Here is a 13,341-nt window from a genome sequence, read left to right on the forward strand (position 1 = left end):
TTTCAGATTTAGATCTGAAGTAACTCTGTACAGCTATTCTTATTTTAAGGCTACTTCTCATAAGGCTCCAGTAACTGAAGCCCATTTGGAGCCTAACCCAGGGTTCACTTCTGGAATTTCCAAATGACCGGTTGAGCCTCCCTCACACCCAGGCCTTCAGGACAGAAGACATTAGGTTTACAAATACTCTGGAAAATATTACTAAAAGGAAGAGGTTTTGAAAGGCATTTTATGGCTGCAAGATATACAAAGACTTTCTTAGATAAAGCCATTTCTATAGAAACAATCTCTATAGCAGTGATGGCGAACCTATGACACGCGTGTCAGAGGTGACACATGAACTCATTTTTTTGGTTGATTTTTCTTTTTTAAATGGCATTTAAATATATAAAATAAATATCAAAAATATAAATCTTTGCTTTACTATGGTTGCAAATATCAAAAAATTTCTATATGTGACACGGCACCAGAGTTAAGTTAGGGTTTTTCAAAATGCTGACGTGCCGAGCTCAAAAGGTTCGCCATCACTGCTCTATAGGCATCTTTTAAGCCTAACTCCATTCAAACTGCTTCTCTGGAACAGAATGAGCAAACATATTGAACCTGCAGAGTATATTTAGGCATCCTACCAAGATCTCCAGCAAGAGAACAGATAGGTGCAGCCTCCATTTCTGTGGCCAAAGGAACCAGCATCAGGAGATGACTTGCCTCTTGAATGATAGCGCATTTTGGAGGAGAAGGGGCCGGGGCAGCCCCCGGGAACTCTGCAGTCTGCAGAAATAGGCTGCAGCTGCTTGCAGACACAGGAAATCAGTATGCTAACAGCAGCCTTTTAATGTAAGAAACATTCAAACCTGTAAAGAATTGTGAGTTCATTTGAGCCAAACTGCCGACAATTGCCGGGAAGCAGAATCTCAAGGCATTGAGACTGCTCCAGAGAACGGTGGTTTTTCCTATTTTTATAAATTATCAAAGGAGGAGACATAAATGGGTTCCATGATATCCACTGATTATAGATTAGGGAGGTGGGGAAAGCAAAGTGGGGAAATTTCTGGGATTGGATAAAAAGTAAAATAGACACATGCTTCTTTTACATAAGTGGGCATAGGATAGTTAAGTCAACAATTAACAGATCACAATAACAATGAGGGAATTTGTGGTCTCTGCCCTGGTGACCTGGTGCATTGGTTGTCCCCTGACATTCCACAGGTATGTTGTCTTAGATGCAAAAAGACAGGCTAATGTGGGTCCAAGTTTCTCAGCCAAGGACTTGACCCCTTTGGACGCCAGGAATTGGAAGAATACACGAGTGGCCATAGGTAGGTGGGACATGCTTTATTACGAACAAAGCAGGCAACAACTGGCTGGTCAGTGGCACCTTATATACTCATTCAAACAAAAGAGGCCTTGTGCCAATTAGAGGCATCTGTGTTACATTAACAAAAGTGGTTATCTAAGGGTGCGCTTGCGCAGTACGGTAGCGCTACTGCTGAGTCATTGCCCTCATGCGTGCGTAGGGCAAAGGGGCCTTTAAAATAGTAATACTGCTGTGTCACTGCCTGCACACATGCATATGGTGAGTGGGCCTTAAACCTCTGGAGTACTCTGGTCAGGGTCCCCACAGTTCAGTTAAAGTTGAAGTTGATCTTTGTTAGGGAAGATATTGGCCTAGGACAGTGGTTCTCAACCTTCCTAATGCCGTGACCCTTTAATACAGTTCCCCATGTTGTCGTGACCCCCATCCATAAAATTATTTTCGTTGCTACTTCTTAACTATAATTTTGCTACTGTTTTGAATCATAATGTAAATATCTGATATGCAGGATGTATTTTCATTGTTACAAATTGAACATAAAAAACAGTGATTAATCACAAAAACAGTATGTAATTATATATGTGTTTTCCGATGTTCTTAGGCGACCCCTGTGAAAGGGTTGTTCAAACCCCAAAGGGGTTGCGACCCACAGGTTGAGAACCGCTGGCGTAGGACATTATAAACTGCTTTTTAACTAAAATGTTTAATTTCAGACCATGCTTTGTGGTTACTTTAGGTCTCTGAGTTTGCAAGGCTACCATGCAGGTTTTCCCTGAGTCAGGTTAGCATGTGTTCCTTTTTCGTCCATGCTTTGAATTTCAGCTCATTGGAAAGAAGTTTGTTTACTTAATAATGTTAGCTTATAGTAGGTTCTGCATTTTGAAGAACCTGGACTTATCCTCCTCACCACAAAGTCCTCAAAATTAAAATTTTAAATAAAATCACTAAAATGGAATGTGTAAGCGCATGTTTGTGTAATTTGGAGGACATAGTAAACTGGGTAAGCAAGTTAGGAAACTCAGAAAGGAAGAAGGAGAAGATATATATCTGACTACATAAAAATTGTATGGTAAAAGATGCCATGAGCAAAGTCAAAATGTTATCGGTGGAAGTGGGGTTTTTGGAGTACCAAGAGGAAATGAATTTCCTGAGGCCACCACTGGGTGATGGGGTTTCTTGGAAAGCTTTATTTATGATGTAAAATTAAGGGGATTCCCCTCCGAGGTCCCATCTCTGTTCACATCCCCATGGAAGTCCAACCATGTCCTCAGCAGGGCTAAAATAACGGCCACTGCCCATAGTTTCTGCTCCATATTAAAGTTCAGTCCAGCATCCTGCATGTGGTGTTCGAATGGTCATGGCCATGTGGCTGCTTAAAGCGACATGGCTATGGAGAGAGAACATGGAGCAAGAGAGCAAGAGAAAGAAAGAGGGAACTCTTTAGGCATTTTTAACCAGGAGCTTCTTCAAACTAACCAATTAACTTGCCAAGATTTCACAGCTTCTGTTAGAGTCTACCCCCTAGCCAGTACATTGTTCCCCAGTATCAGAGGCAAGCTCCTTAGCCAGGTACTTGACCCTTCTGGGTGCAGGAAACCGAAAAAAAAAAAAGCATGCGGGTACAAGTAGGCAAATGGGACATGCTTTATTACAAACAAAGCAGCCAACAACAGGCTGGAAAGTCAGTGGCAACTTACATACAAGTTCAAACAAGCTCAAACAAAAGACCATTCTTTCCAAATAATGAACTCAGTATTTCAGTTATGGAAAAGTACGCCTGTGCAGTGTAAGATTGTTGTGTCCTTGCTTTTGCACCTGCGTCTGACAAATTGGCCTTGGCCTTGAACATCCACTGTACTTTAGACAGTGCCCTCACACCCAGGCTAGACCTACAGGCAAGCACCTTTCCTATGTCACCTGACTTCTTAGTATGTGCCTCCCTCCCTTTTCTCCCCTCAGCAATCCAGTACCAGATAGGGGAACACAAATGCCGTGTGAAAATGTAGCTTCTTTTATTAATATTAACTAGCTAGTTACGACGATAACAAAAAATCAAACAATAGACTACCAAAACTGATTTGCTCTTCATGACCAACAAAGTATTAATGCCACTTTTACCCAGAGAGCTGCTATTCCTTGATAAGAAAAATCAAACAATCCAGTAAAAAAGTGGTAATTTGCAAAAGAGAAATTATACATGGCTGATAAAGGAAAAGATGGCCAGTTTTATAAGTGGTCTGGAAAATATAATAACCATGAGAGCCCATGTTTCCCTCATTACATCGAGTCAGTGCTAGTGAGGGTGTGGGAAATAGGCATGTCAAACAGTGCTGTTGGCAATATGGGTTTGTATTATGTGATTGTGATAGTAATCTGGCAATATTTATTAAAACTTAAAATGTACCTGCCCTTTTGCCCAATGTTCTTTTTTTTGGAACCGACACCATTGAAACAAACCCCCAGTAAATAAATATATAGGTATGTTGTAGGTGGCAGGAATAGCACTAGGTGTTGGACCCATGGCATCAGACTAGATCTGGGTTCAGCAACTTCGGTACTTGAGTTCTGGCGAGGAAAGAATTCAGAGCCAAGACTCTATAAGAAAGCATCTTCTATATACTATTATATAAAAGGCTAATATGCAAAGTGTCCCCTAGGGAGTTCAACCAGGAAACTGGGAGTTTGAGGGCTCGCTATGATGTGCACTGATGGCCAGGGGGCGACATGGAACATGGCAGGCGACCAGCGGCAGCAGCGGTGGACCGCTGAGGGAACAAGGGAAGGAGGAGGTGGGGAGGCGGGGAATATGATCTAGGGACCTTTCCCGTGCACGAATTTCATGTACTGGGCCTCTAGTCTATACTAATAAAAGACTAATATGCTAATTAGACCAGACGTCTTCCGACTTTCTTCCAGACATCCTTTCAAACAAAGCCACAGAGGTTGCAAGGGCTGAGGGCCAGCAGCTGCAGTGGCTGTGGGGGTCGGTCCAGCGCCACGGTCCCTTTTTTTTTTTTTTTTTTTTTTAATATATTTTATTGATTTTTTACAGAGAGGAAGGGAGAGAGACAGAGAGTTAGAAACATCGATGAGAGAGGAACATCGATCAGCTGCCTCCTGCACATCTCCCACTGGGGATGTGCCCGCAACCCAGGTACATGCCCTTGACCGGAATCGAACCTGGGACCTTTCAGTCCGCAGGCCGACGCTCTATCCACTGAGCAAAACTGGTTTTGGCGCCACGGTCCCTTTTGCAGAGGCCGCAGGAGAAGGCAGAAGGGAGAAGGCAGCGCTGTGGGTGAAGGGAGAAGAGAGAAGGCCAGCGCTGCACGAGAAGGCAGAAGGGAGAAGGTGGCAGTTAGCCAGTTAGGGGGATCAGGTCAGAAGGGGAGTGCAGTTAGGGGGATCAGGCTGGCAGGGGAGAGCAGTTAGGGGGATCAGGCTGGCAGGGAAGAGCAGTTTGGGGAATCAGGCAGGCAGGCAGAGCCAGTGGTTCCGGGTTGTGAGAGGGATCCTGGAGAGGGTGCAAGCTGGGCTTAGAGGGCCCCCACCCCCATGCACGAATTTCTTGCAATGGGCCTCTAGTCTATATATATAAAAAGCCAGTGACCAGAACGCTGTAATGACCGGAACGACCTGTTGCTATGCTGCCCACTGCAACCAGCAAACTGGCCTGATTGGGGGTGGGGCGGGGCTGCCAACTTCCTGCAGCCACTCCCTCCAGCCCCATCCCCAATCACTCCCAGTACCCCAGTAGGGTTCGGAGCCAGCTGGCCAACCTCCTGCAGCCCCTCCCCCCAGCCGGCCCCACCCCCAACCATCCCCCTTACTCCAATAGGTGGTGGGGCCTGCCGGCAAACCTCCTGTGGCCCTCCCCCTGTCTGGCCCGCCCCCGATTGTCCCCCCCACCCCATCGGCTCGTAAGCCCTCCCCCTGGCCAGCCCCACCCCCGATGGGCCTCCACACTCCAATTGGTCAGGACCAGGTGGTTAAACACCCGCAGCCCCTCCCCCCACTGGCCCTGCCCTCAGTCAGCCCCCCCCCCCAACTCTGATCAGAGTCAAGGCCGGTGGCTGCCTCCTGCGGCCCCTCTCCCCAGCTGGCCCTGCCCCTGATGGTCCCCTGACACCAATCAGGGGCAGGGCCAACCGGCCCACTGCCCACAGCCTCTCCCCATGGCTGGTCTTGCCTTCAATCAGTCCCCCCCATCCCAATTGGGGGCAGGGCCCACCAGCCAATCACCCGTGGTCCCTCCCCCTGGCCGGCCCGGTCCTGATTGGGCCCCGATAAGGGCAAGCCGGCCGGCCAACCTCCTGCCACCTCTTCCTCCCGGTAGTCTCCCCCTCCTGACAGGCCCGGCAATCCATGTACACTGGGCCTCTAGTCCTATCTAATAAAAGAGAAACATGGTAATTGGCATACGACCGCCACCCTTCCCATTGGCTAATCAGCGAGATATGCAAATTAACTGCCAGCCAAGATGGCAGCCGGCAGCCAGGCAGCTGGAAGCAAACATGAGATTTGCTTGCTTCAGTGACAGAGGACTCCAACGTTCCCCGCCAGCCTTGCTGGCCTCTGAGCTTGCAGTTTGAAACATAACAAATATAGAAGCTAAACAAAACCCCAGAAACCTGCTTTCAGCCAGCCGGGATCTCAGAGCTGGAGTTGATACTGTGTTTCGATTATAGAACCCAAACAAACCAGATACCTGCTTTCAGCAGCGAGGCCTAAGAGCTGGAGCCAGAGCTAAAGCTGGCCCAGAATAAAAAAAGAAAAAGAAAAAAAGGAGCGGTTGGGAGCTTCAGTCACCCACCAGCCTGAAAACAGCCCTCAGACCCTCACCCAGACTGGCCAGGCACCCCAGTGGGGACCCCCACCCTGAAGGGGGTGTGACCAGCTGCAAACAGCCATCATCCCCTCAGCCAGGCTGGCCAGGCACCCCAGTGGGGACCCCCACCCTGATCCAGGACACCCTTCAGGGCAAACCAGCCGGCTCCCACCCGTGCACCAGGCCTCTGTCCTATATAGTAAAAGGGTAATATGCCTCCCGGCACCGGGATCAGCGTGACAGGGGGCAGCGCCCAAACCCCCGGTTCGCCCTGTGGCTCTGTGTGTGACGGGGTGGGGCCACAACCTCCCTATCCGCCCTGCTCTGTGTGTGACAGGGGAAGGCGCCCCAACCCCCTGATCAGCCCTGCTCTGTGCCTGATAGGGGGGTGCTCCCCAACCCCCTGATCGCCCTGCGGCTCTGTGTGTGACAGGGTGCGGCGCCCCAACCACCCCCCCCCCCCCCCACGGGCCCTGCTCTGTGTGTGACGGTGTAGAGCCATAACCTCCCCATCGGCCCTGCCCTGAGTGTGACAGTGGCGGTGCCCCACCCCATGATCGGCCCTGCTCTGTGGGTGATAGAGGGTGACGCCCCAAACGCCCCCCACGGGCCCTGCTCTGTGTGTGTAGAGCCATAACCTCCCCATCGGCCCTGCTCTGAGTGTGACAGGGTGCGGCACGCCAACCCCCTGATCCGCCCTGCTCTGTGTGTGACAGGGCGGTGCCCCAACTCCCCTATCAGCCCTACTCTGTGAGTGACAGGGGGGAGCTCCCCAACCCCCTGATCGACCCTGCTCTGTGCGTGACGGGGAGCTCCCCAACCCCCTGATCGACCCTGCTCTGTGCGTGACAGGGTACGGAGCCCCAACCCCCCTGATGGTCCCTGCTCTGTGAGTGACAGGGGGCAGCGCCCCAACCCCCTGATTGGCCCTGCTCTGTGGGTGACAGGGGGTGGCGCCGCAACCTCCCCATCGACCCTGCCTTGAGTGTGACAGGGGGCGGTGCCCCAACCCCCCAATCAGCCCTATCCTGAGCATGGCTGAGGGTGGCATCGCAACCTCCTGATCTGCCCTGCTCTGTGCATGAAAGGGGTGGCGCCCCAACTCCCCAGTCGGCCCTGCTCTGAGCCTGACCAGGGGCTGCACCTAGGGATTTGGCCTGCCCTCTGCCACCCAGGAGCAGGCCTAAGCCAGCAGGTCATTATCTCCCAAGGGGTCCCAGACTGCGAGAGGGCACAGGCCGGGCTGAGGGACACCCCCCTTCCCCCCGAGTGCACAAATTTTTGTGCACCGGGCCTCTAGTTTATTTATAAAATCACAGAGGTGGAAGAAGTAATTTGAAGAAATGGGCTGAGGAAATGGGTTATGGAGGCAAAGGAAGGGACCTAGTAACTTGGGAGTGAGGAAGGTGATGGTAATGTACCTGGTTGGTGGGGTGGTGCGGTCATACTGCCAGAAGGGAGAGCTTACTGGGTCCTCTGTCCTAAGAGTTTTAAAGGTGGAGATTTTAGTCCAAGGGAAGATCTTAATAGAATATTTAGCAGCTTTCCAGGTGCTTCCTTTCAGGTTTGTGGTCTCCACTGATGATTGGTCAGTGCCAGAGCAGGGGCTCGTTATCCAATGCAGCTGGTTCTGAGGGCAGTCATGGGGTCGCTGGTTTGGTTTTGTGGCTCTTTTGGGCCTGAAGGTGAAATGCAACTGAGGCCTACATGTTATCTCTAGGGATGTAAGGTCAAGGGGTCCAAACTGCATGACAAGCATATGTTATGGTAGAAAAGGTCACCCTGGGGCGAGGTCCCACCCTACTATTGTCTTTTGCTAGGCACACAGGGCTTTCTGCCCTGGTCACCTTCTGTACCTGGCCCATGGTCCTTGCTCTGCTCATGTCTCTCTAACTGCCTACCACAAGTATAGGTTTATTACTGCAGCGTGAAGTATAGTGGTTAAAAAAACCCTGGGGATATTTGAATATATAGGGGAATTGTTGAATAAATTATGGCATACACACACACACACACACACAGAGGCTATTATGCAGATATTAGAAAGAATGTTAGATATCCATGTATGAACTTGGAGGCAAATATTTGTTGGTAATTTTTTAAAGTTGTAGAGTGTTGAACATATTCAGTGTGATTCCATTTTGGTTATTAAAAAAATGAGGCAAAATACCACTCCATGATCTATGTTTATATGAGAGAATGTGTAGAAGGGTGCCAGGCTGTATGTGTTAACACTGGCTTCTCACGGATTGGACTGCAGGGGAGAGATCATTATGTTTTTATTTTATATCTCTTTACCATTTTAACTTCTCAAAAGAAAAAGTAATTACAAAATTACTTTGTAATTTAAAAAAATCTAATAAAATCAACAAGGAGAAATTAACTTGGATTTAAATTTTATTTAATATGTACAACATTATACTATTTCTTAGTGTTGATATGAAATGTGACTTTTATGGGTGGGGTAGGGGCTATAATATAAGTTCTGCTAACCTCAGAGTTCTTTAGTTTATACCTAATTTTAACATCACCCGATACTACTGAAGTCTTATATCGGGGGAATTTTGTTGGAGCTGTAGTAAGAGCTACAGTAAACACTTAGAGCTAATATAAGGAATAAAATGTAAACTTTCTATGTAAGCTACATAATTCATGGGTATCTTAAGACATTAAAATGGAGAGAGATTATATTTCAGAACCTAAGTGCCTAATGTTAGTTAAAAATATACCTATGATTCTGTTTCTTTGGGTTTTGTTCTGGTCAATCTTTAATTCAACCCTTCACATTGGAATTCATTAGCAGTTCCTTTTCATGATGCAAGGTAAGTGGTTGTTTCTAATCACAAATTCTAAGTATAATCTTACTTCCTTCTCAGGAGACTATTTGGTAGCAATTGAAGAGAAAAACCAAGCTACATTTCTACGTGCTTATGTGAACTGGAGAAGTAAAAGGACTGAAAATTCTCGAGTGTGCATCCGAATGGTTGGACATAATGTGGAGGCACCTTTTCGAGAAACCTTCAGAGACCAGATGTCTATTGTTGAAATGCCGCTTTCTGAGACCCCCTTGTGCATTTCCTGTTGTCCTGTGAAAGGAGACCTTCTTGTTGGCTGCACAAATAAGTTAGTCTTATTTAGTCTGAAGTATCAGATCATTAATGAAGAATTCCCAGTATTGGACTTTGAACGTTCTTTAATTATACACATACATAATATAACTCCTGTTGAGATTTCTTTCTGTGTTGGATATGTGGCTGTCATGTCAGACTTAGAAGTCTTAATCCTAAAGCTGGAGTCAAACCCTAAAAATGGAGAGAGTGTTCATCACCATCCATATAAGCCCAACAGTCCAGTGACACAGGCAAATGATGAAGGTAAATGATGACTTTGCTTTCTTCTTCTAGGTATAGCGTAAACCTCTCTTCTGGCAATCTCTAAAGCACTCTGGTATATATATATATTGCCAAGCCACATTGTGTATAGATTGAGTTATTCCTAAAACACGGGATTGGGTTTGTGATCTTATTCTGTAGCATGCAATGCATTTCAGTAATATTTGTCAATAGAAATAATGGAGCAACTGTTCGATGAGAAGTTTGTAGTCCCAGTTCTTATATTTGTTAGTTGAATGAACTTGGGTTTGGAATACCATTTCTGGGTTTTAGTTTCCTCATGTATAAAACGGGGATTATAATGAATCCTGTTGTATTTGATCAGTTATTATGAGAAATAAATGAGCAAGTGCTAAGATTTCAGAACCATAGTGCCTTGTTAATACATGAAGTGTGTGTATGTATAAATAAGTAACATTATTCCTTGTCTATTTAATTGGTGGGAGATGTTGTGAAATGTCATTTCATTCAAGTAGCATTTAGACTTGTTGAACTCTTCTTCAATATTATTTTTTAAGGCACCAGTAATGAAACTTTGCAACTTGAGTCAGAGGATTTTGTGATCTGCCAGAAGCCCATGGAACTTCTTGGTCAAAATAGTGAACAGTCTGGAGTATCTGTTACCCTGGAGTCAACGGGATTAGATGATGAAAAAATAAAATATTTCCACGTTCAGCATCTGCTCTATAGGTATTAGGAAGTTTTTTATTCACCAGCATTTAATATGTTTTTACCTGTTTAAAGTACATGGAAACTAGATCTCTCTCCCTGTCTGTCTTTTTAAACTCACAGACGTTTTGCTCCTGATATTTCGTCCTATGTCTTGTCTGATGACATTAAGTTGCATTCACTTCAGCTGCTACCCATTTACCAAACAGGTAAGTATGACCGTGATACAATGCAGTGAGGTGAAAGGCTGCTCGGAGGAATAATAACGTGTGTAATAGGTTATTTAGGTTCTTCTACTGAGCCTTCCTGTAGCTTTGGACAATTTCCTTAGCAAATCTCTGTGAGCACTAGAAAGGGAAGTTGTGTCTGCTAGGAGAAGCCATGGATAGGACATGACAGACAAATGCCATTTCCCTTTTAAAAAAAATGGTCACTAGACCCAAAAAACGCTGCTATAGCTGATGTTTACTGGGTTCCAGCTGGGTATTTGGCAGACTTCTGTGATAGCTGTGAGAAAGGTGGGGATGGACTGAAGGAAGTTCATTCAGAGCAGTGTTTTTCAGTCATGCTGCACATTGGGTTTACTTGGGTACCTTTAAAAATAGTGATGCCCAGCCTGACCAGCGTCGCTCAGTGGTTGAGTGTCAGCCTATGAACCAGGAGGTCATGGTTCAATTCTGGGTTCGATTCTTGGTCAGGGAACCTGCCCAGATTGTGGGCTCGATCCCCAATGGGGGGCATGCAGGAGGCAGCCAATCAATGATTCTCTCTCATCGATGTTTCTATCGCTCTCTCTCCCTCTCCCTTCCTCTCTGAAATTTAAGAAGAAAAGAAAAATAGTAATGCCCAAACTCTACTAGTATATGCTGGAAATTCTGACATAATCTGTCTATTATGGAACCTGGGTACCAGTATTTTTTAAAAGCTTCCCAGGAATGTAATGGGCAGCCAAAATTGAGAATCAACATTGGGTTCTATACTTAGTTCTGACCTGTTTAATATCTTTAGATGTTGCCTAGAGAAAGGTATAAATATTGTTCTGATTAAATGTGTTTATACCTTCATTTATTTTTTATTTGTTTTAGTAAACATTTATTGAATACTTACAATGCTGGATATGGTGCTGAATACTAGGGAATTAATATTAAGCAAAAGTAGGCAAAGTATTTACACTCATGGAGCTTATGGTCTTATGGGGGAGATAGATGATTATTAGTCGAAGCCCATTGCACGAAGATTCACGCAATAGGCCTTCCTTCCCCTGGCTGCTGGCACCAATTTTCCTCTGGCACCTTTTACTTTTGTAAATGTGATTTCTGGGAAACTTTAAATTACATATGCGGCTCACATTACATTTCTGTTGACAGTGCTAGTCCAGACTTAGTCTTGATCATAATAATACTAATTATTATGTAACACAAGTAGTGTTGAGTTCTGTTGAAAGGTACATAGAATCTGGTTGTCTCTTTTAGTAATATTAATAGCCATTAATGATTATTATCTAGCTCTGTTCCAATATGGTGATACTCTATATCACTCCTTTTTAATTTCTTACTGGCATTCTTCTATAAAGAGCAACTTCCCCTAAAAAGCTCTTTGGTTATCTACTAATAGACTTTTTGGCCTAAAAAAGTAAAAATATTGCTTCCCTTTGTTTTCTGGTTTTATTGTTTGTTTGTTTTTTCTTTTTCATACAGATTCTCTTACTTCTGAGAGAAAAAATTTGTCTCAGGAAAAGGAGTTGCTGAGTCTCTTTTGTTTTTTCTCATTGCCTCATGTGGGCTATCTCTACCTGGTGGTCAAATCGGTTGAATTAATGTCAGTTTACCAATATCCCGAGAAGTCTCAACAGGCAGTACTCACGCCACAATTTTTGCATGTCATCACAAGGTATGTTACAGTTGCTGGCCTTTGAGTCACTTATTTTTCTGTAAATTCTTGATGAATGAGAATCTAAATGAGAATCGAGTGAACCAATATATAGCTCTGAAAATTAATGTATATATCTGCCTTTTGATGGCCCATACCTGCCCTTTTAGTGTAAATGTTCTGGTTTTGCCTTTTTTAATTTTCTGAGACTGGATGGGGATCTTTGTAAGAAAGAAGGGGGTTCTTTGCTGGGGTCCAGCCCCAGTGGTCCAGGGGTTCCCAAAGGTGTGGACAGAGTCCGCGAAGAATGTTTTACACAGAGACAGCATTCAGAGCTCTCTAGCTCTCTCTAGTCTCCGTGGATCTTCCTGTGCCTGGCTGAGGCCACAGAGAAAAGATCCTGAGGCAAACTGAGCCTTTATTTTATAGTGAGAGGTAAACAAGGTAGTGGTTTCCATAGTTACACAGTTCTTGTGAGTTTCACTTGTTTTGGCCACTTCCTGCACTTCCCTCAGCCCATTAGCTCCCAGATAAGATCTAGAGAGCCTCATAAGGTCAAGCCTAATTATGCTAAGAGGACTGTGCCCTCTAAGCTGGGAATTGTTTGTGACTTTACCAACAGGTCAGTCCGAGGCTTAACCCTATATCAGCTCCCCACAGTTCTTCATGAGGAAGATTTTTAAAAAAATTTATTTTATTATTTTTTTACAGAGAGGAAGGGAGAGGGATAGAGAGTTAGAAACATCGATGAGAGAGAAACATCAATCAGCTGCCTCCTCCACACCTCCTCCTGGGGATGTGCCCGCAACCAAGGTACATGCCCTTGACCAGAATCAAACCCGGGACCTTTCAGTCCACAGGTCCATGCTCTATCCACTAAGACAAACCCGTTAGGGCCATGAGGAAGATTTTTATATGGAATTCTAATGAAAAGTCAGTGGGACCAGTCAGGGCATCCCTAGATTTCTTTTCCTAATTTTTTTTCAGTGCTACTATATCTTTTCTGTATGAGTTGAATTATTCCATAATGATTTAGAACTATGAAGGGGCCAGAAACACTATCTGATTGTATCTTTCATTGGTGCAGATGGGGAAGTAGTCCAGAGGTTGAGATTGGTCAAGGTCATGTTGCTAATTGTTGGCAGGTGTCTTTTGAGTTGCCTTATCCTGGTTTGCTGGCATCTAAACTGGGGTCCTGAGCAGGACTTTGACCTCATTTCCTTTTATTTCAACTGTAAGTGATGCTTTTGGTTTTATTTCCTGGGTTT

The 13,341-nt window shown here is 45.4% G+C and overlaps 1 protein-coding gene across 10 annotated transcripts in view; it reads left to right on the top strand.

Annotated features, from left to right (window-relative positions):
* The window catches only part of HPS3 (HPS3 biogenesis of lysosomal organelles complex 2 subunit 1), a 75,352-nt gene that overhangs the window by 17,860 nt on the left and 44,151 nt on the right, over positions 1-13,341 (top strand). For all 10 annotated transcript variants that reach the window (XR_004973823.1, XR_004973818.1, XR_004973819.1 and 7 more), the window contains exons 2-5: positions 9,020-9,517; positions 10,054-10,225; positions 10,328-10,413; positions 11,902-12,094. Coding sequence is in view for 4 of the 10 variants with exons in the window: in XM_036347362.1 (XP_036203255.1) it covers positions 9,020-9,517; positions 10,054-10,225; positions 10,328-10,413; positions 11,902-12,094 (949 nt within the window). In the remaining 6 variants the exon portion in view is untranslated. The remainder of the gene's footprint in view (positions 1-9,019; positions 9,518-10,053; positions 10,226-10,327; positions 10,414-11,901; positions 12,095-13,341) is intronic.

This window comes from Myotis myotis, unplaced genomic scaffold (genome assembly GCF_014108235.1).
Source record: "Myotis myotis isolate mMyoMyo1 unplaced genomic scaffold, mMyoMyo1.p scaffold_m19_p_2, whole genome shotgun sequence".
In the NCBI taxonomy this organism is placed as follows: domain Eukaryota; kingdom Metazoa; phylum Chordata; class Mammalia; order Chiroptera; family Vespertilionidae; genus Myotis; species Myotis myotis.